Consider the following 27,474-nt stretch of genomic DNA (forward strand, 5'->3'; position numbering starts at 1 on the left):
TGAACCCCATTCTATAGGATAGATCAATCTATTTTTCCCGTTCTTGTCCAGAGTCCACACACTATTTACGGTCTAACACTGGTGTACCAGAAAGCATCGAGATCGGGATCGAAAACAGAGATCGACGAGTGCGAAGTTACCAGACTACCCAGTTAGGCATGTCACAGCTGAGATCTCTCTCCACCGGTGGAAACCGTTGAAACGCAAGCCACACCTTTTTTTTGCTTTTTCTTTACCAGATGGTATACTTTGAAATAGAAATACCAAATTAATTTCTCCAGTGGACCTTACATGCATCCATATGGAGGAACCAGGATGTTGATTGGTCCCCAGTATTTGTCATTGTTAGTGGGGCTGCCAGTTCAGTTAAGGATCAGCGGATATAGGCGTTTCTCCTAAATCTTTAATCTATTTGATCATTTTAATCAATGTTATAAAAATATATATAAAATTCTTGTTTATACATGTCTATATAGATTAACTGTTAATTAGTGCTTCGAACATTCGAAATAGAGCTATCTATAGGATTTGAAAAAATATAGAAAGAGTGTGGAGAAAATATATTAATTAATTTCCCCCCTTTTTAAAGACTTGCGTTCTGTGTGAAATACAGAGAATGTAAAGGGAACATTCTTGTGTAGCCATGTGGACAAGTCCTCGTGTGGACAGCCAGATCGGATTTCCATACTCCTGGGAAAACCGTTGCTGAAAGGATGAACCCGTCGTCCTGGAATGCAACATCGACTAGGGTGTACCCGAGATTGGACCTGTCACTTTTTTCATTTATTTATTTTTTACCGTTTACTCAAGGTAGACTATTGTTCCCCTCTTCGCCAATCAGAGACACGGCAAGTATTTGAGATTAATCCCTGTCGGCGTGCAGGGATCACCGCTGATCAGTAGTCCCGTGCACTCGAGTTTAGATCGGGTGTTTGGGTACTGCTATTAAGGAGAAGTGTATCAAGGGAAGAGAAGATAGTAATTAGTATACTTGACATAGTAAGAATAGTATACTAGAATAATCTCCATATCAATATAAAAGACTTTGACGCCAGATGAAGCTCGGGGTACCCGTCACTAAGAAAGTGGAGCGAACGGTCTCGCAGCTTCCTGACTGTCGGGCCTTCCGCATGGCTTTGCCCACGGAGGGTCCAAGCACTTCCCCCTTTTCGCCGTTTGGGTCACGTGGCTACATATCCCCCATTTGGATGTTATTAGCGATTTTTTCGCTTATGTTTGAAGTTATTAGTACGGAATACGAGTATAGAGTACGGAGTACTCCGTACAGAGTAATCAGATCGCAATTTATTCTAGATTTCTTATAGTAGCTATTTTGTGTTGAATAACTAGTTTTCCCTTTTAGGTAATGGATATTTTGTGATATGTTCGCCACCACACGAGGTGAGATCATCAGGAAATAGTGTAAGGAACTGTACAGAGTATCAGGTACTAGTAATTCGTATACTCCCGTACCAACATTTGAATTTAGGTTATAATTTGAATTTGACTTTGAGTATTTGAATCTTAGAATTTGGATTTAGAATTTACTAGGCCATGACACCATGGCCTAGACGCTGATTGGTGGGCCACCATCTCGGGCTTTAGATATCGGGGACCACTCGCATGGTGCCCGATCTGTGGGAAACCGTTTGGGCCTACGCTGTCACACTCTATTCTGCGGAGTACAATTAGATTTTGAAATAGTAACACAGACTTGGATTTGCTTGTACAACATACAACATACAAACCTCTGTATTTTACAGACAACATATAGGTACAATATACAAAAATATCCAAACTTGACAGAATAGGAGAACGGGCCCTATGCCCCGCTTCAGGAACTACGAACCAGTTCTGTAGATCCAGTTCCTGATCTAGTATCTAGTACCTTGGAAGCTTCCTTGATATCCAGAAGATGATGTATCCAACTCTCCCATATAAACCGACCCTATACACACAATAACCTGCAAAATTCGGACCAACCCTATCTATCCGGTCGAAACTCAATCGTTCCCGAGCAAAGGTACAAAGAACCCAGTCATTCGGGATATAATCATTTTGGGTAAACGGTAAAGGCCTGAAACTTTACATGGTCATAGCACCTATTCCAGACAGTAAGCCGGGCCGTGAGTGTCAGAGTGGAACCTGAAATCCGTTCCCGCAATAAAAAATTTGCTCTCCACCCTCATCGAAACAAGCGAGATGGAGCGCAATCTATATCCCAACTCCACTCTTTTCTTCTTTCAGCCTCGTTTCAGGGGAAAGGTGAGACTAGGGCTTGTGGGCTTGTGGGCTTGCAGAGAGGGCTGTGAAAGGCGCGTGACGCAACGGCCTCCCCGTCGAGATCTCTCGCTCTCGGTCTCGTGATCGTCATTGCCAAGCTGTTTATAGTACTTACGAAGAGGAAAAGATACTACGTGATTGACTGAATGGGGTTACTTGTACCGAGTACGAAATATCCTTCCAGGGTTAGTACTATATTGTAAATGCTGAAGTAATTTGCACGGGTAAACTTCGGTATTCACCAGATTCAAATGGCAAAAGTACTACACCTGCATAGATATATCTCCGTACTCTATCAACATCTTACTACGGAATATTTGTCTACGTACATATGAATCCTCAAATCCCAATACTAATACCAAGCCACCATCCATAATCGCTAGCATATATTTCCGATTCACAGCGGCTAATCGACCGATCCAACGCCCCAAATCTCCGTGGCTTACATCCCCACCCGCGCCACACCACTCACAACCCACCATAACCGACTCAGCTATGCCGCTACCCAGATCTGAGCACGCTACACCAGGACCAGGCTGGGAACCGGTTGTAGATATGATACCGCACATGGACATGTGGCATCTCGTGGGTTGTGAAGCGAACGGTTCTTAGCTGAGACGGGAATTGGCAATGAGGCAAGGGACGGTTTATTTAGATGTTGGGATATGACGAAGATATCCTTTTGGAAATGTTGTATCAAACGGTGCGGAGTACGGAGTGTATGATACTCCGTACAGCAAATGATTTCGTTATGGATTCTATACGTAGAACCTATCAAGTATGTTCTTGTTCCTGAATAACTATATACATCTGAACCAATTCATTAATTCCAAACCAATTCACATCCAAATCACAATGCCAATTCCAATCCTCGGTGGAAACGTGGAAACAAAACTGGCAACTCGCAGACGGATAAGCACATGTCTTACTCCCCGGTCCCGAGGAACATGTGATGGGAAATGCCATGCCGCATCTACCGGGGGTCTATCGGGGTAGACATGTACATGTCGTAGGGATGTCGATATGGACTGTGGCTTAACGCCTTACGGAGTACTTGCACCGTATTAGTCCGCAATAGCGTTGCAATAGCGTAATGTGTAAGGTGGTATGTATGCGTAATGCGCAACAGAACCAAGCGCGTGCTCTATGCAGCTATCCATCAGCCTCTGTCACGCGGGTTTGGGTTTTGGGCTGGCGTGGATGTGGGTGCAATGGTGATCTAGGGATTAGATTGTAGTGGTATATTCTCTCTGTGCAGAGGAAGAGGACGAAGCTTACTCCGTCGATTGTGAGCGATAGAGGTGATGTGATAGGCTCGGGGAGAACGAGAGCACCATATCTTATGATGTATGGAGTATCGTCAAGCTATTGGTTATTGATTGGTCTTGGCTGCGGTACATCAATGTCTCGGATTGGGATTGAGGGAATGGGCGAGGAGGTTATTGGTTGCCTGGGAAGGTACCGATAGTCAGGGATATTCAGGGATGTGGCTTAGTTCTGCATGTGTACGCAGACGGGGATCAAGTTGTATCCTGTAGATGTGATCATACATACTGCGGACATGTACTTTGTAGGGACAGAGCTTACCATAGTTACAATATCATGCATTAAATGCAGTAAATGATAGACGGAAAAAGTGACAAAGGATCTGTTCTGTTCAGTACCAAAACTACAGGTCCCGGAATATCAAGGACAACGCCTAAATCAGCAGACCATCTCTTTCGTTCCCAAAATACGTGTACATCAACCCTCATGCAATAAATTCATTAGATGATTCGGCCCAAACCCAAGGGCAGAAAATAGAAAGATGAGACCCAGATGCAAAAAAAATGAGGAGACAAAAAAAGGTAAGAAGGAAAAGGGAAAAATCGCTCAAAGGGTATATTCGCAGTGCACATCATAACCAGATATCGCCTTCTTCGCCATTAACCCACTGCGCCCAGACTGCCTCATAAGCATTCTCCAGATCACGCACCCAGCGCGCCGTATCGAAGAGCTTATTCTTATAGCGGTCCCGGAACAGTATCTGCCGTATATCCGCCAGTCGGCCGCGGGCGTAGCCCTCGTGACCAGTGTACTGCAGATCCAGACATAGACGGATAGCCTTGGTCTCGTAGTCTTCGTCTGACGACGCGATGAGATCTTCACGGGCGCGCTGGCCAGCCTCGGAGTTGGGCAGTGCGCTACTGAGAATACTACTCGCCATGCGGGAGCACATTTTGTACTTGTAGCGCGGGAGAGTAAGTAGTGGGGTGCCGCTCCAGAGGACGTCTGTAGCTGTGGTGTGGGCGTTGCATTCTGGCGTGTCGAGAAACAAGTCTAAGATCTTCGCTCGCGCGATGTGTGTGTTCTTTGGGGCTACGTCCGTGAAGATGATCCGCGATGCTGTCTCTTCGCCCGCCCAGGCTTTAGCAATGTCTCGCAGGTTTTGTTCACCTGTATCTGGGAAGCGAAGGAGCCAGAGAACAGCGTTGGGAATGCGCGCTAATATGCGCAGCCATGTTCGGAACGTAGTGGGTTCAATCTGGAGGGGGTTAGTTATATGGTTTGGGATGAGGGTGCGTGGCAAAATAAACTGACCTTGTACAACTGGTTGAAGTTACCCAAGATGATGGTATCGTCGCTCAACTTGGGGAATAGTTCTTTGCGCATTCTCCACCGCCGGGCTTGTTCTTCCTCCCATGATACATGCTTATCGCCAGCATCCGGGGCACTTTGTCGATGATCACAGCAGAAAAAGGTATCGCGGGTAAAAACAATCTTCTCTCCGTAAACCCAGTCCTCGAGTTCCTCGCCATTATCTTCTTCCAAAAGACGATCTTCGATACGTGTTGTGCGCCGTCCGGGGCTCAATGTCTCCGGTGGAATCGAAAGCTCATCAGAAAGGATGTAGTCGCACCACTCAGCACCAAGGGTGCCTGCGAAGCCCATGAATGACATGTGAATAGGCGCTGGGCGAGCAGCGAAGACCTCATTGCGAGCTCCACGCGTGTAGCCGTTCAAGTTAACCAGGATGTGAACCCCATCCGCAACAATCTGCTGGACTAATCGATCGACTGGCCATCTACTCGCATCGTAAAATACCGGAGCTTCTTTCTCAATTTGCTGGCGATGCACCGATTTGTCACTAGGAGTCGTAGCGTAACAGTACGACTTGACGCGAGAGGGATCATGCAGTCCAAACACAGACTGCATTAGATGCGCGAGAGGGTGGTTGTTGAAGTCAGATGACACATAACCAACTCGAAGGAACGGACTAGGCGGGGATGGTGGAGGGAAAACAGTAGGTGGCAGCCACGGGAGTCTCAGGGTCGATGTTGAAATCCGCAGGCCATTTCGCTGGGAGATCTGACGGATTTGCTTCGCCGACAGGGGAGAAGTGAAGGTATGGAAAGGCAGGACGGTAGGTGCATTCGGCGCAGATAGACCTCCAGGAAGCTGAGGTCGACGATACTTTGAAAGAGGATAATCTTTGCCAAAAACATAACGATCTTGATACCACTGCCATGTGAGAGACCGTATAGCCCGCTCGACAAGTCGTACGATTCGAGACCCTTCCCATTTTTGTCCAGCCCAGGACTGGAAAAGCTTTGTCAGAGACATGCGATGACTGGAGGCAAACCGAGTGGATTCCAAAGCGGGAGCCAATTGGAGGCACAATTGCTCTGCCGTGCTCGGGGTTAACATGCCACGGCCCCAATATTCGCCTTCTTTGAGCTGTCGGTCGACAATGTCCACCACTCGCTTGATCCACCCAGAACCCGTGTCGGTGTTGAGAGAATCCCGCAGCATGCCTTTCTCATCAACATGCCACCGATCTCGGAAGCCACGGGCATTAACAACGCCACCGCGACCTACCCAGTTGCAGACGGAATTCAAAGCATTTGCTAATCCACAAACTGCCTCGGCGAACTCGGGGTTCACCTTGACAGCGCGCTTATAGTAAACAATGGCATCGTTTACCTTACCACTATCCTTGACAGCATTGGCCAAGTTTGCCAAGGCGATATCGAAGTTACCATCGCACTGAACTGCTTGCTCGTACATCTTTATAGCGGCGTGAAGCTGCCCGATGTCCTTGAGCAGGCTACCAAGGTTGGTATACAGATGAGCATGTCGCGAGTCGAGATGCAAGCCGTAATTGTAGTATGCCAAGGCTAGGGATATTCCACTGCCAGGGACAACTCCAGGAATCTCGAGGTGATGCTGAGTCTCACCATTAGAACGCACCGAACTTCTTGCTGGCGGATTGTTCTGAATGCCAGCCAACAAGATTCCAACATTATTGGCAGTGGATGGGCTAGGTTGGAGGGAGAGGGAAAGGTAATAGAGAGCCAATATATCCCGGACACCAGGGGAAGGCCTTCCTCCCGAGGAACCCACGTTGGACATGCCATCCTGGTAAATTTTTGCCAATGAAAGGAGAGAATTGCTGGTGGTGGAAGTAGCTGCATTGCGAGCAATACCTTCGGGGACATATTGGAGCCCCGGTGGCATGCCACCCGCTTTGAAAACAAGTTTGGCGGTTTTCAATGCTGTATCGGGATAGAGCAGGATGCTCTCCTGGGACTCATGCTCGGATTGAGGGTACCCATTGCCCGGACCACTAGAAAACGCAGCAAAAATCTGTTTTATGATGCTTTGGATCCCATGTCGCCTTCGACCAGCGGCGATGAGAACGGCATCCTCAAATGCAGCTGCAGCACCTACATTATCACCAAGAGCATATAGCATATTACCCTTGGCATGGACCAAAGCCAGCATTCTGCCGTTCTCTGCACCTGAAATTGCATATCCGCTAGACGCAAAACCAAGGGGTTTAGCATCCGGTGAGCCAGGTTCTATTCCCTGTGTTCGTCCCATGTCATCATCATACTCGAAAGATGCTTTGTCGTACATGCACACATCAGACATGTTGCTCTCGGCATCACTTTCTGGTTCGCTGGCGTGTTCATCTGTCTTGAAGCAATCGCCATCTTTGGGATGGCGAAGAGAAGTCTGGACAAAATCAATAATGTTGACAGCTTCCTTTCCTCTGTGGCTATTGCATAGTAAACCAATCAGATGTTCGACGGCCTCAAAGAAGCTCGGCCGTAGTTGGACGGCACGCAGCCAGTTTTGCGATGCCTCCTCTCGGCGATCGAGTGCCAACATAGTAGCAGCAAGATTAGAGATAGCTTCCACGTGTCTAGTACTGGTTAGTATCAATGATCAATGGACAGACAGCAACAATACTTCACTTACGTCGAGTCACGGGCTATGATCCTAGAGTACCATCGCACGGCTTTGTGATAATCACCTAAGCCATAGGCTAAACAGCCCCCAAGAAGCATTCCGTCGATCCATTCCCAACGGCTTTCGGCACACAAGCCAGACAGCATTGACAAAGCAGATGCAGCATTAGCAATAGGCGTGCCCTCATTGAAAAGAGACCCACGAGGCCTGGTGAAAGGTGCCACTCCCGGAGCACCGGCCATGTCACGCAATCCGAGCATATGGGTATCCGACCCTCTGCTATGCGCAAATTGATTCAAGGATGGGCGGCGAGTGTTGGCACGAGCAAGAGATGCCGAATCATTTGATCTACCCGCAGCATTAAGTTTCTGGCGTTGCAAGTCATGTTGACTAGCCGGGTAGCTGTTATGACGTGTAAGATCGGGTGGAGGTGCCTGTGAAAAGTCGAGACCCGGTTGCCGTGGGGGTTTAGGGTAGATACTCGGCTTCAAGAATCGGGGATAGCCTTCAGCAGCGGGTTTACTAATGCTGTTGCGGCGAGCCTGGTGGATTGTAGCGAGAAGGTCGACATAGACACCATGAGCCTCAGACAGGACCTTCTCCTTAAAATCTGTATTCGCTACCACTGCAGGACCTGGGTTTTGGAATCCATGTAGTGGACGATTTGACCAATTGGTGGGCTCATTATTCAGTGGCTGCGGCGGCGGAAGACCTGATAAAGGACGGCTGGCTCGCACGTGGAAAGGTAATTCGGAGTGACGTGGTGGAAAGAGGGGTTTCATTAAAGGGTCCTGGTTAGGCAAACTAGGCATGGAGTGCCCCCATGGGAGCCCCGAATCCGCGTGGCTGCCTAGCGGAACCGGCGCTTGGTTTTGGTTAAAGGCAGGCTGATTGAGGTCGTAAAAATTTTGGCTCATCTGCTTTGTGAAGGGAGTGGGGGATTCAAAACGCGCATCACGAAATGCCGCGGGACGATATGGGATGTATACTCCATCAGGCCAATATGGACCGAATGGCCCAGTACCTGCTGAAGCAGTTGGTCCGAGACACGATTGCAGGGTGGCCGGTAGGACCGTGGGCACATATTGTCCATTCTGTAGGAGATATCGCTGCTGCATAGGCAAAGTTTGATTCAACATGGAGTCAACCCCCGGAGGATAATTGACAGGACGAACCCAGCTCGTCCCATGCACATCTTGAACAACTTCTCCTGCGAAGGTATTGCCTGCGGGGTCATTTTTGAAGACCGGGGGGAAATTCGTCTGTTTGGAGGCTGACTGGTCCAACATGAGCTGCCAGTTATCGGACTGCATCCCTTGTTGGGGGGATATGAACTGGCCCGGTTCCATCGGCGAAACCAAGATATGCTTGGGCGCTGGTGGCTGGACGGTATCGCCAAGGGATCCATCATACCCCGCAGCCAGAGTTCCGTTGGGTGTTTTCCTCCTCAGGGTGTGTTCGGTGGCATTTGTAGTGGAGCTATATCCGGAGCCATCGCGGGAATCGAGGCGCTGAACGGGGTGTGGTAGTTGGATGCGCGATCGTGTTGGATTGAAGAAGGGTTTGGAGGAGTCGTTTCGTATGGGGAGTGTTTCGTTTGCATCGTAGATGTGTTGATTTGGAGGATCTGTAGGGTAGGGTATGCGGTGCGGTTGAACCGGGGGAAACGGTGCGACGGTTGGATACATCTTTTCTATCTTCTCCTTGCAAGATAATACCTTGAGGCCAGCGACACGGGCACCGAGAGCTCAAGTCAAAGTCAACATTCAAGCATCCTCGCGTTTCCGACCCCCTCATTATGTGAATTCAAGCCAGTTCTGAACAGTTCAGCCAGTGTGGCTGGGTGAAGATTTTCAGAATATCGTCATCGAAATGTGTGGAATCAAAATCCAAAAAAATGGGTTTAAAAAAAAAAATTAAGCAAGGGAGTCAGAATGTGCTATAAGACCAAAAGGTAATCTTGGCAAGTGCGAGGGACACAGGGGTGTATATATATATAAGGAAGGAATATAAGAGAATATAAGGATAGGAAGATATGTGAAGAGAGTAAAGAGAAGAAAGACAGCCCTGGAGAAGACAAAAAACACCAACCCGAAGGGAGTGGACACGGTGGATTCAGGTGGGGGAGTATAAAATATATTTTATCTTATATTAAATTATCTTATTCTATTTTATCTCTTATATATTTTAGTTATGTTTCTATGTTCTAGTTATATTCTATTTCTCTATGTTCTAGATAGTATAATATAGAAATAATATTCAACTTTCATCTTCCCCAATACTAAAATACAAAAGTAATATCTAATATCCCCCCCAAAACCCACTTGATCCAACGGCCTCTCCATAAAACCAATGCTAGTGGATCATTGGTTCCATCACGGCGACTAGTGATGGATCGGTGACGCCCCCGCCGGTGATCGAGTCGAGATTCTCACTTTTTGTGGACTATGAGACTTGGCTGAACTTAAGGAAATCACTTTACTTCTCTTAACCCCGTCAATATTTTTATAGAATGAATAGAATATCGTATCTGTCTATCCTTTTTCCTTTTTCTTTTTTTGTTCTTTTCCCTTTTCCTTTCTGACACACGCAGCCCCCTGTTTGTTGGCTCAACCGATCATTTCCTATTTGGGATTATTCTGGGGTTGCTCGCAAGCATGTCCACTACGATCCCTTGTCATTTATTTTTGAAAATATTATTTAACTCGTATAAAGAATACATTTATAAATATACAAAATAGAAATAGTATTTTCCTCTATTCTATATCGTACGTAGCTTAGAATATGAATATTTAAACCGAAAGTCAACATGTCATAGGCAGAGATCGGCAAACTCCCCACTGGGTGTCGCATCCTTTCTTGGCTTGCACAACGTTCCTGTACGGAATGCGGGTCGGGTGGTACACAACTTATTAAAAGATGATTCCCCTTGGATAATTATCATGGATCAAATGGATTCATGAATATCCACTTGAGCACACCAGGATCTTCGGTGGATTAATTTGGTTTGGACTAGTAGAACAAAATATTATAATCAAATTTCATTGGTCCCGGATACGGACTGATTTAAGGGCTTGGGCGTCGCCGTTAAACGTTTCAGAACAGAACTCAAAGAGGGCTATTTACAATTGGTGTGACCTCTACTGACCCTACCTGCATACGTATGTAGCTATGTATCCATGACTATGATGAAAAAAATCGTGGTACGTTGTCGCGTGGTTGTTTCATTCGGAATATATATATATCACACCGTCGAAAGGTCATAGAAAAAAATTTAAAAAATTAAAATTCTGCCTAGAAACCATTACAGCCTCAAATACGGAGTAGATATCATATCAATATCAGAACCATAAAGTACTCAGGTGTCAATAACATCGCGTCGCATATGTACAATGCATGTTGGCAGTCCGCATGCAGGGGAGCCTGGCTGTGTAAAGACGTGGATGTACTTTGGTACACCGCCACTAAAGGGTCCGAGTGTACGATAATTTTAGATTAATGTTTATTGGTAGATATTCATGGAGTCCAAAAAAAAAGAATAGATATATTGAAGCTAACTAACTACAGCTTACGAGAGCAGTAATCATCTGCAAAGAGATGTAGACCCGAAATATGGATCACTGTACCCACGAAGACAAGTCTCCAAGGATACCGCGATGAGTAATGGGACTGATTTTCTCTTCCTCACTTAAAATAAGCCTATACCACGTTTTTGATATGATCAAACCCCGTAGGGAAAGAACAGTAAGGGCCAGAGTGTTGTGAGGGTTCCAAAATGGACTGTCGGCTGCGCCGGGCATAGCCTTCTATTATTCTCATCGCCATAGGAGTAAGGCGAAGAGGATCACAAAAGGGGGGAGGGAAAATGGAATACAACCGGAAGCGAACGAGGAAAAAGAACGAGCAGCGAGCTGGTCAATTTGTTCCAATTGGACACTCGCGAATTAGGAAAAGGTATCATAGGTCATGACTCATGAGTATTTTGGTTTGAGAAACCATTCGTATTCTGCAACTAGCCATCTCATCATTAAGAGAAGCACGCATTAGAAATCAGATAGGCCTCCTCTTTTTTTGATCATTCAAGAGAGAATAATTTATTCCTCGGGAACTAAACAGATTGTTAGTGAATTGATCCACAGCACCGATGAATCGGTAAAAACTTACTGTCAATCTCGCCAGACTTAACGTCATCGGAGACATCCTTGGGGCTGCGGCCATCGACCTGGCAGCCGACGGAGAAGGCAGTTCCGAGAATCTCGAGAACACCACCGCGGAGCTCCTTGGCCATGGAACGAGTGCGCATGATGCGGGCAATCTCGATGATCTCATCCATGGGAATGGACTTGGAGTGCTTGATGTTCTTCTCCTTCTTGCGGTCACGGGGAGGCTCCTTGAGGGCCTTGATGACGAGGGAAGAGGCGGAGGGAACAACCGAGACGGCGGCCTGACGGTTCTGGATGGTCAAGCGGACGGTGACACGGAGACCCTTCCAGTCGCCAGTGTTCTTGGCGATGTCTTCACCAATCTTCTTGGGAGACAGACCGAGGGGACCGATCTTGGGGGCCAGAGCGGACTGAGCGCCGACCTCACCACCAGTCACACGCAGGTGGCTAAAAAACAATTGATTAGTTTCTGGTTGGCTGAATACAGCCGGATTGAGCCAGACTAGCTGTGGGGAAAAATTGACTTACATGATCTTCACCTCATTGGGATCGAACTTGGGAGCTGATCACGAGGGAATGTTAGTCGCCATCTTGCAAAAGGCCAAGTAGATGATACTTACGCATGGCGAGTGCGAAAGGTAGTCGATCTTCCTTGGTTGTCGAAGAGGGTGGTTGAGGAGAGAAGAGGAAAGGGAGCAAAAAATCAAACTTGAAGGAGAGTCGCTGCTAGCGTGGCCCACACTTGCTCATCTAAGCGAATGACCAAATTGGGCGTTAGGGCACGCACATTTATATCACGTGCGATAGCAAAACCCTTATCGAGCTGATTGCTCTTTTGGGTATTTTGTTTTATGCTTGCCTCGTCGACAACTCACGGCGCTTTAGGGCTACTTTAGTGATAAATATTCCAAGAAATTTTAAAAAAGAAATCCCTCTGTAAATGGTATCAATCCATTCAATCTACTACTATATCGCGTCAAAGGAGTTAAATCACCGCTAAAGATACACAAGACCCGAGGGTCGATGACAGACCGCCCTTGCTCTCATGGCCATTGTCTCATAACACCTAGCTGGTTCCAGATACAGCAAGTCTAGAATTAAGTTAGAATAGAAAATTCCAAGTCAACGTCTTGAGGAAACTTACTTCATCAGGTGGTCCATGAATGTCTGGAGCGACACGTCGTCAGTGAAGATGGTCTGCGATGAGACACCGCCACCGTAGCCACCTGTGGTGTGAGTGGTCGACGGGTTCAGTTTGGACAGCAAGAAACGGGCCTGAGAACCACCGGCATCACAGACGATGAAACGGGGTAGAGGGAAACGGTCGGCAATAAGATCCTACAAGACACAGGTCAGTTAATATGGTAAACAAACGGAAAGAAAGGTGATAACGAACCCTAGCATCCTCCTTAGGCTGCTCAAGGAGCATCTTGAGGTTCTCGTAACCCTCCTGTTCATGGTACCCGGCTTTCCTCCATTCAGCAATAGTCTCACCGTTGAAGATGAGAATGTGGAAGAAGGTATCAAGGAGGAGAATGTGGGCGGGTTGGATAGAAGCAGAGTCCAGCAGCACTGGCTGAGCACCCTCTTGTTCCAGAGAGTACGAATCAAGAGTGGGCTGGATCATGACAAGAGAGTCACCGGTATCCTCGTGGTTCAACACATGTCGGTAGAAAGCAGTTTCATCGGGTGAGTTGTTGAAAACCTGCAGGAACTGACTTCGGCGGAGATGGAACATGAACTGAGGGTACAGGGTGAAGTTCTTTTCCAATCGGAATGATGTCGGGTCATCCTTCCGGTAGTCAGCGAATCGGGAGCAGAGTCTGATCAGCATGCGATCAACCCAGCGCAGGACGTCTGGCCCATCATCAACCTCGGCCTTGAACACTGCAATACGGGCCATGAGGACAGCGGCAGCCTCTTGGTCGAAGGACTGTGCCAGGGTTGGGTCACCGGCAGGTCCGCTCAAGGGGCGGGCAGCGGTGGTCACCCGCAGGTGGTAGTGCCCAGAGGAGTGCTGGTAGTATGTCAAGAACTGCATCACACCCCGTTGAGGACCAGGCTGAACAGCAGCTGGGCCACCCTGGTTGGCAATCTCAAAGTAAATACCGTAGCTGGAGGATGGATCCATTCCACACATCTTCCAAGCACAGGTGTTACCGATACCGCATTCTGTCTCGCCAACAGAGCTTGACTTCTTGTTCAGTGAGATAGCGTGACCAATCAGACCAGTAACCTTAAGTTCCTTAGTCGTAAGCACCTCGAGGGATGCATTGAAGCCCATCAATAGGTTATCGTTGGCGTCCTTGTCGAACACGCGCACGAACGATTGCTTGAACTGTGATGATGTGAAGCTATCGGTGAGAAGCATGTGACCTCCAGTAAAGTTGGAGAGGTTCTTCATCTCCAGCATACCGACTTGATCAAGACATCCAGCGAAAATATCGACAATGTGGCCATTGTTGGCCGCGCGTTTGGCGAGGGCGTCGTAGAACTAGAATTGGGATTAGCAAAATTCCAATATACCGATACGTTGAGAACTGACCTTGACAGCCTTCTTGTAGTACTTAATGTTGTCACGGTCGATATCGTGGTGGGAACGAATAGGCTCTTTCAGTTCAGGTGAAACAACGTGGCCAGGGCCCTCAGTGGCGGCACCACTGGTGAAGGCCATAATGCGGGCTCCGGCGTTCTGGAAGGAAGTCTCAAGAAGACCAACGGCAACGCTCAGGGCGACACCGGTGCAGCGAAGGGGACGCTTGTCATTGGCCACAGGCCAGGGATCGCGCTGCAATTGTTCGAGGACATTGGTGATCTGGAATTCAGCTTGCTGAACAGGCATGAGGAAGCGGGCAGCCGGGCCAAGGGGAGCACGGGGAGGCTGTTGCTGGGGAACACCGGGGCGCACGCCACCGGCCAGGCCCAGCATCTCTTGAACCTGCTTGGCGTTGTATTCTTTGTTGCCTCTGAACACATATGACTTTGCGCATTCGGTGTAGCCGAGCTCGTGAACTTGGGCCTATATATCAAGGTCAATAACATGTCACCTGCCTCGCAAATATCATCTTTCCTTACCATTGTACCGAAGGTAATCAGACCAACCAGCGCGTTGGGTGGTAGAAGAGACAAGCTCATGATGAGGGAATCCTTCACAGCCTGAAGACTGTCATCCTCCTGGCAGGTATCGACGACAAAGACGAAGATCGGGGGAGCGGGGGCTGGTCGTGCCAATTGGTACTCGATCGTCGTGCTCTGGGGGTGGAGCTCTGGGGGTATCGTGTTCTCCGTGATATCCTTGTAATGCGGAGGAAGAGGGTTGCGCGACAAACAGAAGGGGCAGATCCAGAGTCGTGCGCGGACATCGACAGTGCTATCCAAGCGTCAGTCCATCTACTCATTGAGCTATATCAGACCAACAGGTCACGTACGCGTATGGGTTGAGCACAGCTCGACAAGGTTGCTTGCAAGTAACGGGCTCATATTGTAGCAAAGGGGAGTCGGGCTTTTCCTTCAACGGGGTGTAGACGGCAGCGATGGGAACGACCAAGCGGGACGCTTCCTATATCAAGTATCAGCGAATGATGCGGTGAAGGTGAGACAGGGTCACTATCACGAACCATGCGAGTGCTCGGGAAAGTGTTCCAACTGAGTCTGATGCCATCGCGGTCCTCCACATCACTCCATTGATCCTTCAGCGCTTCGTAATCCATCTTGTCGGTAGATGTTCGGGGACTCGGTCTTGTGTTGACCAAGGGAGGGGGTATATGCGGATATTGAGATGTCGCGAGGAAAGGGAACCTCGGAAATTAGGGTCTACTCCAAGAAACTAAGCACGTAAACCACCCGGGGCATAATCCAGTCCCAAAAGAAATAAAGTCCCTGTTAATAGCTTGGGATTGAATGAACGAGATGGGGGAGTATGTTGTGTGGAGGTCCGATCCGCGAGTAAGGCCAGGTTGCAGCACAGTTGGTCTCTACCGCCTCCCGGACCAAAACATCATTAAAACTCGGCTCGTCCGCAGTTTCTTCTCTCCTTTTTTCTTTTCTCTTCAATTTCACGCCAGCCTACAATGTGTGTAAACATATTATTATCAACAACTTTCGTCATTCCATGGCAAAGTTGTCTACTCGTTGAGCGGAGAACGACTTGACCCGTTGCTGGGCACCTGGATTTGAGAGGTCATTCTGATCCTTTCCGATTCTCTGGGAATCAGCTGTGGTCACACTCCAATTTTGTATACCATAATTGTTAGAATATATATCAAATGTGCTCCAATTGAACCTGCTTATGTGCTCGTACAATCCTATGATCCCTCTAAACGCCGACTATCAAAGAAAACACGTGAAAACTGAAAGACAACCCAACATTACATCATGAAAAATTTGACATGTGAAAAGACCCTAAGCTTCCTTCGGGGCCTTAGCTATTTGCTTCAACAGGAAGCTCCGCTTGAAGTAGGTGTTCGGGTGAACAATCGTGTCAAGGTCAGTCTGACTCCATGATCCATCCTCCTTGACCTTCTTGATCTCATTCTTGTGCGTCGCCTCGAACACTCTATTGCAAGCGATGTGATAGCGCATCTTACCAACGTCCTCACGCACACCCCGCAGCACCTCCTTGTCATTCACGCCAGTGGCCTGAAGGAAGCCCACTAGGTTATCAACGGAATAATGGCGATAGGGACAGCCGTGAGTCTGGCCAATACCGGGATTTGAGTCGCCGAGGATCTTCTGGCACGAATAGGGAGTATAACCCTTTCCGCGACGGTTCACATCTCCACCGACCTCGCCATAGGCGTGACGAATATTGTACTTGTATTGAGAGTTGAACTCATCATCGGTCTTGCCCTTGAACCCTTGACGCCAGAACAGAATACACTCCTCCAAGGACAAGCCAATGCCCTTCAGGAAGAGCGTATACTGGAGTCGACCAAAGTGCTTCAGGTGATTGTTCTTCCGCAAGTTGACATGCAAGCTCTTCATGCACAACGGGAAGTGCTGTTGGGCCAGTTGGTCTATCGAGCTGGCTGTGATCGGAGATCCGTCCACATATCCTTCGCCTTCCGAGTACACTGACTCGGCGCTGCCAAAGTTCTTTGAAAGATGATTCAGAATGGGCGTTAGACGGTCATCCTCGTCCAAGCGGGGGAGGGCACGGCTAGTGAGCTAGAATTTAATTAGCCACGACATTTCAAGCATAAGTCACCGCTGCAGACATACCTCAAGTGCACGTTCCAAGCGAGAGGTAAACTCAGCCATGATCATGCTAAGCTGCTCTCGACCAGGAACATAAGCCTTTCCTTTCTTCAGGAAGACGGAGCGCCGCTCGATTAGCTCAGGGACCTTTTCCCAGTCGACTTTATACCAGGTCTCATCATCCAGCCGACGTAGGCCTGGCGTGGAGCTGAGGAGACTCTCCGCAATCTCCGTCTTCTCAAAGTCACCTACAGGTTCCCAATCGAGATTCAAACTATCAATGAATGCGCGCTTCTCCCTCGAGTCGTCCTGTTGGAAACGAAATCTGAACAGCATGGTCTCGGCGCGGGCGAATCGTCGACGGAGGTCCTCTGTGGCCGAGAAGGCCAACCGAAGGATAAAATGGGAGTAGTGGTCCTTTTGACGCTCATTTTTCAAGCGTGGGTCTGCAGCACCAGAGGGGGAGGAGGTATTGGAGGAAAGAGGGAGGAATTTCTGCAAAAGAGGTGTAATGTAGGTGGCCGTCTCGGCGGGGGATTTGTTTCGATAAGAGCATGCCTCGATCTCGGCCAAGACTGTTTGGTATTAGTATGTATGAGAATGTGAATGTTTAAATGCGCGTACTCTTCAGTCTGTCAATGGCCCATTGCTCGAATTGTTCGAGAGTGATTTCCGCGGTAGGAGGTATGTCATAAATGTTCAGACGGTGCGCATAGTCCTGCTGTTTGTATGTTGGAGCAGCGAATTGTCTTTTTTTAGGGTCAATAACAGCCCTTCGTTTAGGATCGATGCGATGGGCGTCTTGTCGAATCATGGTGTACAAGTATTGCGTTGTCGAGAAATGTATGAGATATCTCCGCACTAAATTGGTCAACGCGAACGCGTCCCACGCGCAAAATCACGTGAAATAAAACCGGCAATTGGCGTGCCTTACGTAATAAAGTACCCCGGCTCCAGCAGGGCCCCCCCTGGCGCTTAACGGGAGATGATTTCCCCGAATGCGTTTTCTAAGACCATGTGCAGAGACATGTGAAATTGGCTATACCGAGCATAAGCAGATGCATATGTATATAAGTACTTGATCTTCTCTCGAGGTAATGACGTTGTATTATAATATAAATCTTTTCATTATTCAAGACTTGAAGTGCTGCTATATACGCCGTACATACCCAGTTTCCCTCGGAGTCTTCACCGACAACCGAAAGGATCAACCTCCCCACAGAATCACATTCCCAAAAGTCTTAGCCCTGGGGATATGCGACTGCTTATCAACTCACCCCAGGCTTCAACTCTTCCCTTCAATCCATTATGCTGTCGTGATTTTGTCCACAAGATTTCTCGTGGTCCCTCCGCATCCCCAACATTTGAACCGTTGAGTGCCAGGACCAGCAATTTTAAACACTCTACGAGCTCTCAACACAGCCATCACACATAATGTCACACGCGACAAAGCAGCTCCGTAAGGCTGCGCGGATTATCTTGATTGGCGCACCGGGAGTAGGAAAAGGAACACAGTCCGAGCGACTGCTAGCCCGATTCCCACAGCTAGGTTCGATCAGCTCCGGTGATCTGTTGAGAGAGAATGTGCGCCGACGCACACCCCTCGGTAAGTAGAGCCAGCGTCAGTGGAATTAATTGCATACGGAGTATTTCTAACCCCAGTAACAGGCCTGGAAGCCGAGGCCGCAATGCAGTCCGGAAACCTTGTTCCTGACTCAATGATCTTGAACTTGATCTCCAATGATATGAAATCCAAGGGCTGGCTCCTCCCATCCGAATCCTCAGCACTATCCTCAACATCCGCATCATCTTCTTCTCCGGCCGTTACTTCCTCCTCGGCTCATTCACTCAATTCCTCTGCCTCGTTTATCCTCGACGGGTTTCCCCGCACCGCAACTCAGGCAATATCCCTAGACAGCCTAGTACCGGTCAACTTCGTCGTGCACCTCATCACCCCACCATCGGTGATCCTCTCTCGCATCGCATCCCGCTGGGTCCACGAGCCCTCAGGGCGTGTGTATAACACAGACTTCCACCCACCGAAGGTGGCAGGCAAGGACGATGTCACGGGCGAGCCCTTGACGCAGCGAGAGGACGATTCCCTCGATACATGGAAGCAGCGTTTACAGAAGTTTGAAGAGACGAGCAAATGCCTCCTGGAGCACTATGACCGTCTGCAGTGTCTATTCCGTGCGGAGGGTAATAGCTCCGACGAAATCACCCCAAAGCTGTTTGCTGAGATTGAGCGACGGTTTTGCTAAGCAAATAATAGCCTGTATACTGATTTTCTTTCTTGTATTCCTCCAACCTCTCGGGAGACCACGCGAGTCTTAATGCCCATTCAGCAATTGGGGCTTGATTTGGGGCCAACACCACCCCCCGCGCATGTATAGCTTAACACTTGGTGTATCATATTCAGCATTCAAATTTTGGATTGATCATGATCCTCGCGTATCAGCCATACATATACAACGCTGTGTAAAGGATTGTAGTCGTGTGGTCTCGTCGCATGCAAATGTAAAATGCCAGCAAGAAAAACAACATATAAACGCTCATAGCCATAATCGCAAGCCCAGCTTACCGCGACTCATCTATTTCGCTCCAGTCTTTCCTTTCCCATTCAACTTATCAATCGGAAGAGGATCCCCCATCCCCATCCGATTCTTGTACTCCCTCGGACTCTCCCAGCCAGATCCGATACGACGATAATCCTTCCAAAGCCCCTTAGCTCGCTTCTTAGCCCACCACTCGGCCTTGCGGTATTTCTTTTCCATCTTATCACCGCCAAATTCCGAGCCAACCTTCGCTTCGTATACAGTCGCTAATCCACGCTTCAGCATTTCGTAAGAAACATCCCGTCGACGGAATGGTGGAAAGTCAAATGCGCGCCGCACAAAGACACTCGCGACCACGCGCGAGTATTGATCCTGGCGATGGACGAGGGCACGGATTCGTCGGCCAGATACGTAGGATGTTAGCCAGGTGTGTGCGTCACGCGCGAAGGGTTGTTCGGGGCGGCCGAAGTGGGCTAGTTCTGGGGCGTCGACGCCAGCGAGGCGGATGTGGATCTGGGGTCGAGTAAATATGTAAGCTGCATGTAGATATAAGGATGGGGTTATGGTATATGATATGCCGCGGCATAGTTATGCCTATTCCAGGGTGGAAACGCCAAGGGTGGGACAGTAGGTGACGAACAGTTTTATCCTTCAGATCCTTCTTCGCAGTAGGAACCTTTTTCCACGGTAGCCAGCCCCATCCAGCCATGCGGCCGCCTGGAGTATGGAATATCCTGAAATTGTCTCCATCGCCGACGCTGGTGACTTGGCCGAAGATGCTCCGCCGGCGAAGATACGAGGATGAGATGCTGGGCGCGTCGGGGATGCGCCGTAGATAGCGGCGGTGGAAGCGCACTGCAATGAGAATGCCGCTTGTTAAGACGAGGGTTGGCAGAATGGTTCTGACTTCTGTGAACGCTGTCCAGTCGAGGATGGAACTTGGGTTGTTTGCCGCGGAGGAGAGCCAGGAGCTGGGTGTTTGTTTTTTTTCGTCATTGGTCGACTCGGAGCTCCATGGCGGCCATCGCATCACGACCCATGCCACTTATGTGACAAGTTTATGTGAGAACGAGCGTTTGGCGAGGGTGGTTGTTGGGGGTAAAAGGTTATCGGTCTAGCAAAGATCATCGGCACGGGTAAAGCAACCAATTGCTATTATTGGTAAATCAACAAACGTCCGTCGACCCTATACAACATTAAATATATGAGGAGAGTCGTTGTAATATGACACTTTCCTTCTGGTTTCTTCAAGTTTTAATTCTACTCAGGTATTTAGCAGCCATTACTACTATACGCTGGTAGCCTGAAAGCTATTATTCGGACAACTTTGGCCGCAGCAACACTATTTACTACTGGAATATTTCCAAGCCAAGCTTGATAGACAGTCTCAACATTGAAGCTTGTGGATGATAAGAGCGGTGGGATTTGGTCCAAGTATAAAGGTTACTGAGGACTAAAGCAAGTAAGGAATCCATAGATGACATGACCATGTACAGATCTATATAATGATATTGAAAAGCCAGAAACACATTCTATCAAGTGTTTCCAGCAAAAGACCGGAAAATGTCTAGACTGTTCAAAATCCACCAGAATTGCCAACAGCATACCAACGCGCCAGTTAGGTAAATACAATTTGGAATGGAAAGGAAAACCGAAAATCCCTCCGTCTAACTATAAGACAATTATTTCAGTGTAGCAGGCATGCTGGTCTTGGCCTTTTCAGCTGCCAAATCCACTGCCTTGCGCAGCTTATCCTTCTTGATGTTCTTGAGGTAAGCGAACAGGAGGATGAAAAGAAGCTCCATCCTTATGAAAGTTAGTACAAAGAAATGATAATTCTGAGAAGAAAACATACCTCTCCTTGGTCATCATCAGCAGACCCTGGACCAAAAGCCCCTTCAGGATCTGAGGTCCAATACCCTTGAAAAGGGAAAAGAGACCCTCATTATCAACAATGTGCTTCATGACCTCACCAAAGGTCTTGAAGGGCTTGCCATTCCGGCTGGGCGGTGGGCGAGACTGAAGTCCAACCTTAGCGACAATCAGAGGCTGGGTTACAATTGTGGCCAAAGCCTTGGACATGGCACCAAGCACTAAAATAATAATCAGCAAGTTGTTGACCATGAGAATTGCCGCTACTCACAGAATGCCTCCCAAGGCTTGAGGTTGTTCTTTCCTGGGAATATAACATCCTTCAGACGCTGGTATGCGCCATAAGTGATGGCCGGGTTGACGACCAGGATCAAGCTAGCCTTTAGGCCGCGCCACAGGCCGGTCCAGCCGTCCTCGCTCTCGACCACCTCCCGACCAGTCTCGATCAATCCCTTCTTATCGCCCTTTGGCTGTGTCTGTTGCCGGGTTGTAATAACGGCCACCGGGATGGTGAAAAGCTGAGCCACGGCACCGGAGACGGCGCCTAGGGAGAGCTCAATCGCTGTGCCGGGAGCCTTTGTCGACTTAGCAGAAGCCATGTAAAGCGTTCTTACGACGCTGTACCAATAGAAGTATGCGAAGTTTGTTGAGGCGACACCTAGAAGGGCTCCCGCCATTCCGGCGTATAGACCGCTAGGGCCCTCCTTCTCCACGATCTTGTTGATAGCATCCATTGTCGATTCATAATGTTCGACGTCGTCGGCTCGCACAGCTCCGTTCTTCTCCTTGACTTGTACTTGTAGTTTTGTCTTGACTCTAGATATCGGGAGCGCTACAGTTAGCGGGCTTTAGTCTGATAATTTGAGTACTGTTTTATCTGGGACCTCACAAGTCAAGTGGGTACACCATTGCGTTGGCCAGGACGGCACCTGTTGCGCCTGCCACGGCGCTGCCCCATGGCGATAGCGCAGGCTTAGATTGACCGGCCATAATGTCGTTTTAAGGATGTTCGAAATCAAGGGAGCGCAAATAAGAATAGGATCTAGGAGGAGGGCTCGGTTCTCTTAGCGGCCGGGCGACAGGAGAAATATTGAGCGGGGCTCTACACTGCTTTACTCCGAACAACGGAGAGAGTGAAATGAAAGAAATATCACAATGGAGAAATACACAAGACGACAATCATACCGAAGTCACCCGAATTAAAAAAAGTGACCGAGCTCATGCGGAATTCACAACACCTCGGCGTCACCTTAAAAGAGTGAGCCGAGGTCCACTCTAAAGTCGGTATGAGCTTATGTCATTGCATTACATCAGTATTTATTTCCCTCTTTTTATATTTCTATATACATATATCTATATAGTTTCTATATCTTTTTCATATATAGAGTACTCTCAATATAACTGTCTCATAAATATCAATCTTTTACAAATGTAAATCTCGGAATATTCACCGGAATTAAAAACGTACGGGTCCTCTCTCGGCTCAACCAAATCCGGTAATTTACTTGCTGTTCGATCTGATTACCTCCACAACTTAACAAATATGTCTAGACCTGCATCCATATATATATCTCAAGCATTGGTATTTTTATTGTTTTATTTTACGCTTACATTTGAAGCTAATGACTCGATAGAGCGCTGAAGAGGCGGTAGTCGCAGCCACCTCCCAGAAAGCGGCATTGGAGGCGGCCATCAATGCCGCGGAATATTACATGAAAGCGCTGCGCTTGGCATCCCCCGACGATAAAAAACAACTAGACACGAAATGCAAGGAATTGCTGTCCAAAGCCGAGAAGATCAAGGCCGCTGCTGACTGGCAGTCTGTTGCTCGTGCGGGGCCCCAGAAAGTCTTCCCTAGCTTACGACCACCGGCATCTACGCGGAAGCTCACCACCCGGGAAGAAATCATCATTCTCGAGGGCGCCAAACTCAACGGTTATATCTTTCCACCGTGGAGCCGTGCCCCGCTTCAAGATGAATTTGTATACAAAGGACAGGCTTTTACGTATGTGGAGAAACGTTCCAATGCTGATCTTTTCTAACCGGATATAGGGATGCACCTGATTTGCACCTCTCTGAATGCCAGAGAGAGATTTTTGCAGGCTGGAAAAGGCCACATGATCTGTTACGGACAAAGAATGCTGCTAACCAGGGACATGATACAATCGATCCTGTTATGTCGGCTTCCGGGCAAACAGATCTCGTGCAGGATGTGTTAACAGACTGTTCAGTGGTTGCAAGCCTATGTGCCACAACATCCCGAGCGGAACGAGGTTTAGGACAGGTATGGACTAATTTCATCCCACATAGAGGAGTGCCCAAAAGCTAATTCGAACAGCATGCATCACCGACACTGTACCCGTGCAATGAGGAGAAGAGCCCGATACTTTCGCCTTCTGGAAAATACATATTTTGTTTTTACTTCAACGGATCTTTCCGAAAGGTAGTGATAGATGATCGATTACCATCATCGAAGACAACACGCTCACTCCACGTGATCGATCGCAATAACTCGAACTTTTTGTGGCCTGCTCTTGTAGAGAAGGCCTACTTGAAGGTTCGCGGAGGCTATGATTTCCCAGGAAGTAACTCAGGGACCGACCTTTGGGTGCTAACTGGGTGGATTCCAGAACAAGTGTTCTTACATCACGACGATTCGACCTCTGATGAGATTTGGGGACGTTTATACAATGCTTTCTGGCATGGCGACGTAGTTTTGACTATCGGCACTGGGAAGCTGACAGAATTCGAACAACAAGGCCTGGGGCTAGTGGGCGAGCATGATTATGCTATTTTGGACATGAAAGAGGTAAAGGGTCGTCGCCAGTTCCTTTTGAAGAACCCGTGGGCTGGCGCAGAGCCCAATATACAAAGCAGTCTTGCGGCTGATACCGCCTCACTCGACCTGAATGATAAGCCTCCCCTTTCCCCAGGGAAATTCTGGATGGACTGTGAACAAGTCCTCCAGAATTTCGAGAATCTTTACCTTAACTGGAATCCTGGTTTGTTCAAATATCGTGAGGACATACATTTTACTTGGGATTTGTCGCATGGCCGAGTTATCGCCGGCTGCTTCGTGAAAAATCCCCAATTCTCCATCTCCAGTGATTCAGGAGGCACGGTCTGGCTGTTGCTTGGAAAACATTTCAAGACAGACCTTGACCAATTCAGTTCCGGGGAACCGGAAAACGAAATAGGCTTTATCAGCATCTACATCTTCAAAGCAGATGGCCGAAGAGTGTCTCTCAGTGACGGTGCGCTCCATCGCGGACCATACGTGGACTCTCCCAACACGCTTATGAGGCTGGAAATGCCTCCTAAGTCGACCTACACCGCAGTCATATCCGAGCAATCCCTCCCGTCATCTACTCAGAATTTCACACTCTCTGCATTTTCAACTGCCCCGGTGGCTGTGGCACCCTCACTAGATAAATATCTATGCTTGACCAAGGCAGCTGGTTCCTGGACAGCAATGACAGCAGGAGGAAATGCCGAGTCACCTCGATACCACTCCAATCCACAATTCAGTATACGAATTTCCGAACCGACTGACGTCTCAATATTGCTCGAGACCAGTGAAGCAGAGCTAGCAACCCACGTGAAAATCTTTTGGTCAAACGGACAGCGGATATCGCGCGTGCGAAGCCGAGACATTATTGCAGACAGTGGCGATTACCGTCGTGGATGCGCATTGGCCGAAACCAGATCCCTAGAAAGAGGCACATACACCATCGTCTGTTCTACATTTGCACCTGACCAGCTTGGCCGCTTCACCTTATGGATATCATCTACGATCCCGTGTGTAGTCCAGCCCTTGGTATCTGAGTCTGCTGGGCGGCGCGCTGTCCTATCTGAAGTAGGTGTTTTGTCTCCGGGCAAGGACCGGATGCTGGCGTCGCTGCGAGTCTCTCGTTTGACACGGATTCGACTCATTGCGAGGAATAGGCGGTCCACGATTGGCTCTCGCGCTGTTGCTCCGTCTCCCGTGTTGATGACTGTGGAGCTGGGCCAGGGGCCATACAAGAAGATATTGGCTACCTCGGAGGATGGAGCTCACAGCGATGCTACGTCCGGGGTTCGAGTTGATGATTTTGATTTGCTACCTAGTGCCGAGTCACAGTATGTATGGATTGTTATTGAGCGTATTGGGGGCCCGGGAGGGCAGGTGGAGGATCATTTTGAAGTGGAAGCATTGGCGGAGGAGAGAGTGGAGATTGGAAAGTGGGCAATTGAAGATGAATGATACCAAGTACAATCGGAAATATATAGTGTACATATATCTCATGAAATAGTTTCCTGGGCAGTTTCATAGATCTCCAAATCGTTGAAGACTGGTAGATAAGAGAGCGATAAGCGCCCTTGGCCCCCGCACACGGGCGGTGGGAATTCCGCAAGCTCCAAACGTCATTCGTTCACCATCTTCTCCTGAACACAACATCTTAAATCATGGCGAGTAACATCCCAGCTGGATTGCGATCGGCAGATATCGGGCGATTTGCCACTAGGGCAGCTCAGATCGAGAAAGCCAAACCTGTGGTTGCCTATTGGTGTAAGTTGTAGGACCCCGCGCTGAATACAGAACATTTGAGCTGATTGAACCTCAATGTAGGCAATTTCCATATTGTAAACCAGATTATTGAAAGGGATCTTCACAATACCGACGATGAGATCAAACTCTACACGACGGACCTCGTGGAAAAGCTGGAGCAGGTGAGTTACGCTCCCCGCCCTCGTTGCCTTCCTACTAGTCTATATTTCACATCTCCCTCTTGAGATCTAGCAGCTGATGATATTGGCGTTAAATAGTTCAAAGTAGAAAACCCAGACAATGATGCAGTCACGGACACTGTTGCGGCGTGCGCCTATGTCGAGCAATTCGGATTGGAGGTCTTCGGTCGTGCTGAGGCCGCTATGAATGCCAACAAAGTCACAAGGTAGGCTCTCTAATTGATTATTGGAGCTACCAATGTCTAAAAACCCAAAAAGGCAAACGGCAGATACTTTCTCGGCAGCAGCCACATTCCTCGAACTTTGTTCGATCTGGGGCCCTCTGGACCCAGAACTTGCCGGGCGGATCAAATTCGCCAAATTCCACGCCGTCCGGATTGTCAAGGCTATCAAAGCCGGCGAAGATCCCAACGAGACAAATCCCGTGCCAAAGCAGGAAGAAGAACTCATCGACGACCCCGAGGTCCAGGCATTTGATGAGTCGGTAGCGGAGCAGGCCTCTAAACCACATCAACCCTCTATTGAAGAGATCCCAGACGAGTCTGACCGTCTCGGACGAGAGCTGGCTCAGAAATCGACTCTCGATGAATCACTTCACCCATCACGCACATCGTCAACACCTCGTCCCCCGCCCGAGATCCCTTCTGTTCCTCGCGACGCACCTGGTTCTCCGCGAGCGATGGATGTTGATTCCAACACAGGCAACTTAGAGCTCCCGTCAACTCCAGCCACCATTGGCGGTTCATCTTCTGTGCCTAAACTTCCAGATACCCCGACTGCATTCCATTCCTTCCCTCCACCATCTGAGGACACGTCCGTATCCGCGCCAGACCCGGCTTCTTTCTACGATACCCCAAGTGCCAGTGCTCCTATCCAGCCTCCGGCTGCTCCGACATTTGTTCCATCCCCACTTGCCCACGCTCCGGTGCAACCAGCTCCCTATGTCCCATCCCAACCATCACATGATATAGATGATAGCTCGGTGCAGTTGGCGCAGAAACATGCTCGTTGGGCGGTCTCTGCTTTGACTTTCGATGATGTTGACACCGCTATTAAGGAGCTTAGAAACTCACTGAAGTGTCTAGGCGCATCATGATTCTATAGGAATGTATGATTTCTCACGTTTTCTTACTCTTCCGGTTGTTAAAGCACTATGAATATACCTTACTTTGGCTATTATTAAATATATTGAGTTTCACCAGTGTGACTCTGTCGTATCGAGAGGGGGTTGTTTCATGTCTATCCGAAGTTTAGCCGGGATATTTATTTGCGCTATATAGTCTTATACGGATAATATAAGGCCGATCAAAATCCGAATATCATCAATTCAACTCCTTCATCGCTACACATTGCGAAATCTGATGGATTGGATAATAGTGTTGACAAGGTCTGGGTTCCAGCCGTTGGCAGATCCCCTGGCTTGTATCTGACCGGAATCCGGC

General features: G+C 48.5%; 9 protein-coding genes across 9 annotated transcripts; 3 read left to right on the top strand and 6 right to left on the bottom strand.

Moving 5' to 3' along the window:
* Positions 1–4,180: 4,180 nt before the first annotated feature.
* On the bottom strand, positions 4,181–9,206 carry PGRI_076840 (uncharacterized protein; the record flags this gene model as incomplete). The annotated part of the gene is made up of 3 exons (XM_040795398.1): positions 4,181–4,807; positions 4,864–7,471; positions 7,528–9,206. 3 exons carry the CDS (start codon positions 9,204–9,206, stop codon positions 4,181–4,183), a joined length of 4,914 nt encoding a protein of 1,637 aa, XP_040653075.1.
* Positions 9,207–11,612: 2,406 nt separating this feature from the next.
* PGRI_076850 (60S ribosomal protein uL11) lies at positions 11,613–12,305 on the bottom strand (the record flags this gene model as incomplete). The annotated part of the gene is made up of 4 exons (XM_040795399.1): positions 11,613–11,626; positions 11,683–12,128; positions 12,210–12,243; positions 12,302–12,305. The coding sequence occupies 4 exons, from the start codon at positions 12,303–12,305 to the stop codon at positions 11,613–11,615; spliced, it is 498 nt and encodes a 165-aa protein (XP_040653076.1).
* A 442-nt stretch (positions 12,306–12,747) lies between these two features.
* sec23 (GTPase-activating protein SEC23) lies at positions 12,748–15,391 on the bottom strand (the record flags this gene model as incomplete). Its single annotated transcript, XM_040795400.1, has 7 exons — positions 12,748–12,772; positions 12,826–13,019; positions 13,078–14,175; positions 14,227–14,700; positions 14,757–15,051; positions 15,110–15,240; positions 15,299–15,391. 7 exons carry the CDS (start codon positions 15,389–15,391, stop codon positions 12,748–12,750), a joined length of 2,310 nt encoding a protein of 769 aa, XP_040653077.1.
* Positions 15,392–16,082: 691 nt separating this feature from the next.
* Positions 16,083–17,691, bottom strand: PGRI_076870 (DNA primase subunit PRI2; the record flags this gene model as incomplete). The annotated part of the gene is made up of 3 exons (XM_040795401.1): positions 16,083–16,847; positions 16,902–17,452; positions 17,502–17,691. 3 exons carry the CDS (start codon positions 17,689–17,691, stop codon positions 16,083–16,085), a joined length of 1,506 nt encoding a protein of 501 aa, XP_040653078.1.
* A 620-nt stretch (positions 17,692–18,311) lies between these two features.
* Positions 18,312–19,138, top strand: PGRI_076880 (adenylate kinase ADK2; the record flags this gene model as incomplete). Its single annotated transcript, XM_040795402.1, has 2 exons — positions 18,312–18,483; positions 18,546–19,138. 2 exons carry the CDS (start codon positions 18,312–18,314, stop codon positions 19,136–19,138), a joined length of 765 nt encoding a protein of 254 aa, XP_040653079.1.
* A 330-nt stretch (positions 19,139–19,468) lies between these two features.
* On the bottom strand, positions 19,469–20,462 carry PGRI_076890 (thermonuclease family protein; the record flags this gene model as incomplete). The annotated part of the gene is made up of 2 exons (XM_040795403.1): positions 19,469–19,945; positions 20,073–20,462. 2 exons carry the CDS (start codon positions 20,460–20,462, stop codon positions 19,469–19,471), a joined length of 867 nt encoding a protein of 288 aa, XP_040653080.1.
* Positions 20,463–21,114: 652 nt separating this feature from the next.
* PGRI_076900 (putative peroxisomal carrier protein) lies at positions 21,115–22,294 on the bottom strand (the record flags this gene model as incomplete). Its single annotated transcript, XM_040795404.1, has 4 exons — positions 21,115–21,238; positions 21,288–21,525; positions 21,576–22,120; positions 22,194–22,294. The coding sequence occupies 4 exons, from the start codon at positions 22,292–22,294 to the stop codon at positions 21,115–21,117; spliced, it is 1,008 nt and encodes a 335-aa protein (XP_040653081.1).
* Positions 22,295–22,847: 553 nt separating this feature from the next.
* On the top strand, positions 22,848–25,547 carry PGRI_076910 (calpain-like protease PalBory; the record flags this gene model as incomplete). Its single annotated transcript, XM_040795405.1, has 4 exons — positions 22,848–22,886; positions 22,939–23,309; positions 23,357–23,588; positions 23,643–25,547. The coding sequence occupies 4 exons, from the start codon at positions 22,848–22,850 to the stop codon at positions 25,545–25,547; spliced, it is 2,547 nt and encodes an 848-aa protein (XP_040653082.1).
* Positions 25,548–25,750: 203 nt separating this feature from the next.
* PGRI_076920 (uncharacterized protein) lies at positions 25,751–27,128 on the top strand (the record flags this gene model as incomplete). The annotated part of the gene is made up of 4 exons (XM_040795406.1): positions 25,751–25,853; positions 25,914–26,014; positions 26,111–26,238; positions 26,291–27,128. The coding sequence occupies 4 exons, from the start codon at positions 25,751–25,753 to the stop codon at positions 27,126–27,128; spliced, it is 1,170 nt and encodes a 389-aa protein (XP_040653083.1).
* Between the last annotated feature and the right edge of the window lie 346 nt (positions 27,129–27,474).

The sequence above is a fragment of the Penicillium griseofulvum genome (genome assembly GCF_001561935.1).
Source record: "Penicillium griseofulvum strain PG3 chromosome Unknown contig_6, whole genome shotgun sequence".
NCBI lineage: Eukaryota > Fungi > Ascomycota > Eurotiomycetes > Eurotiales > Aspergillaceae > Penicillium > Penicillium griseofulvum.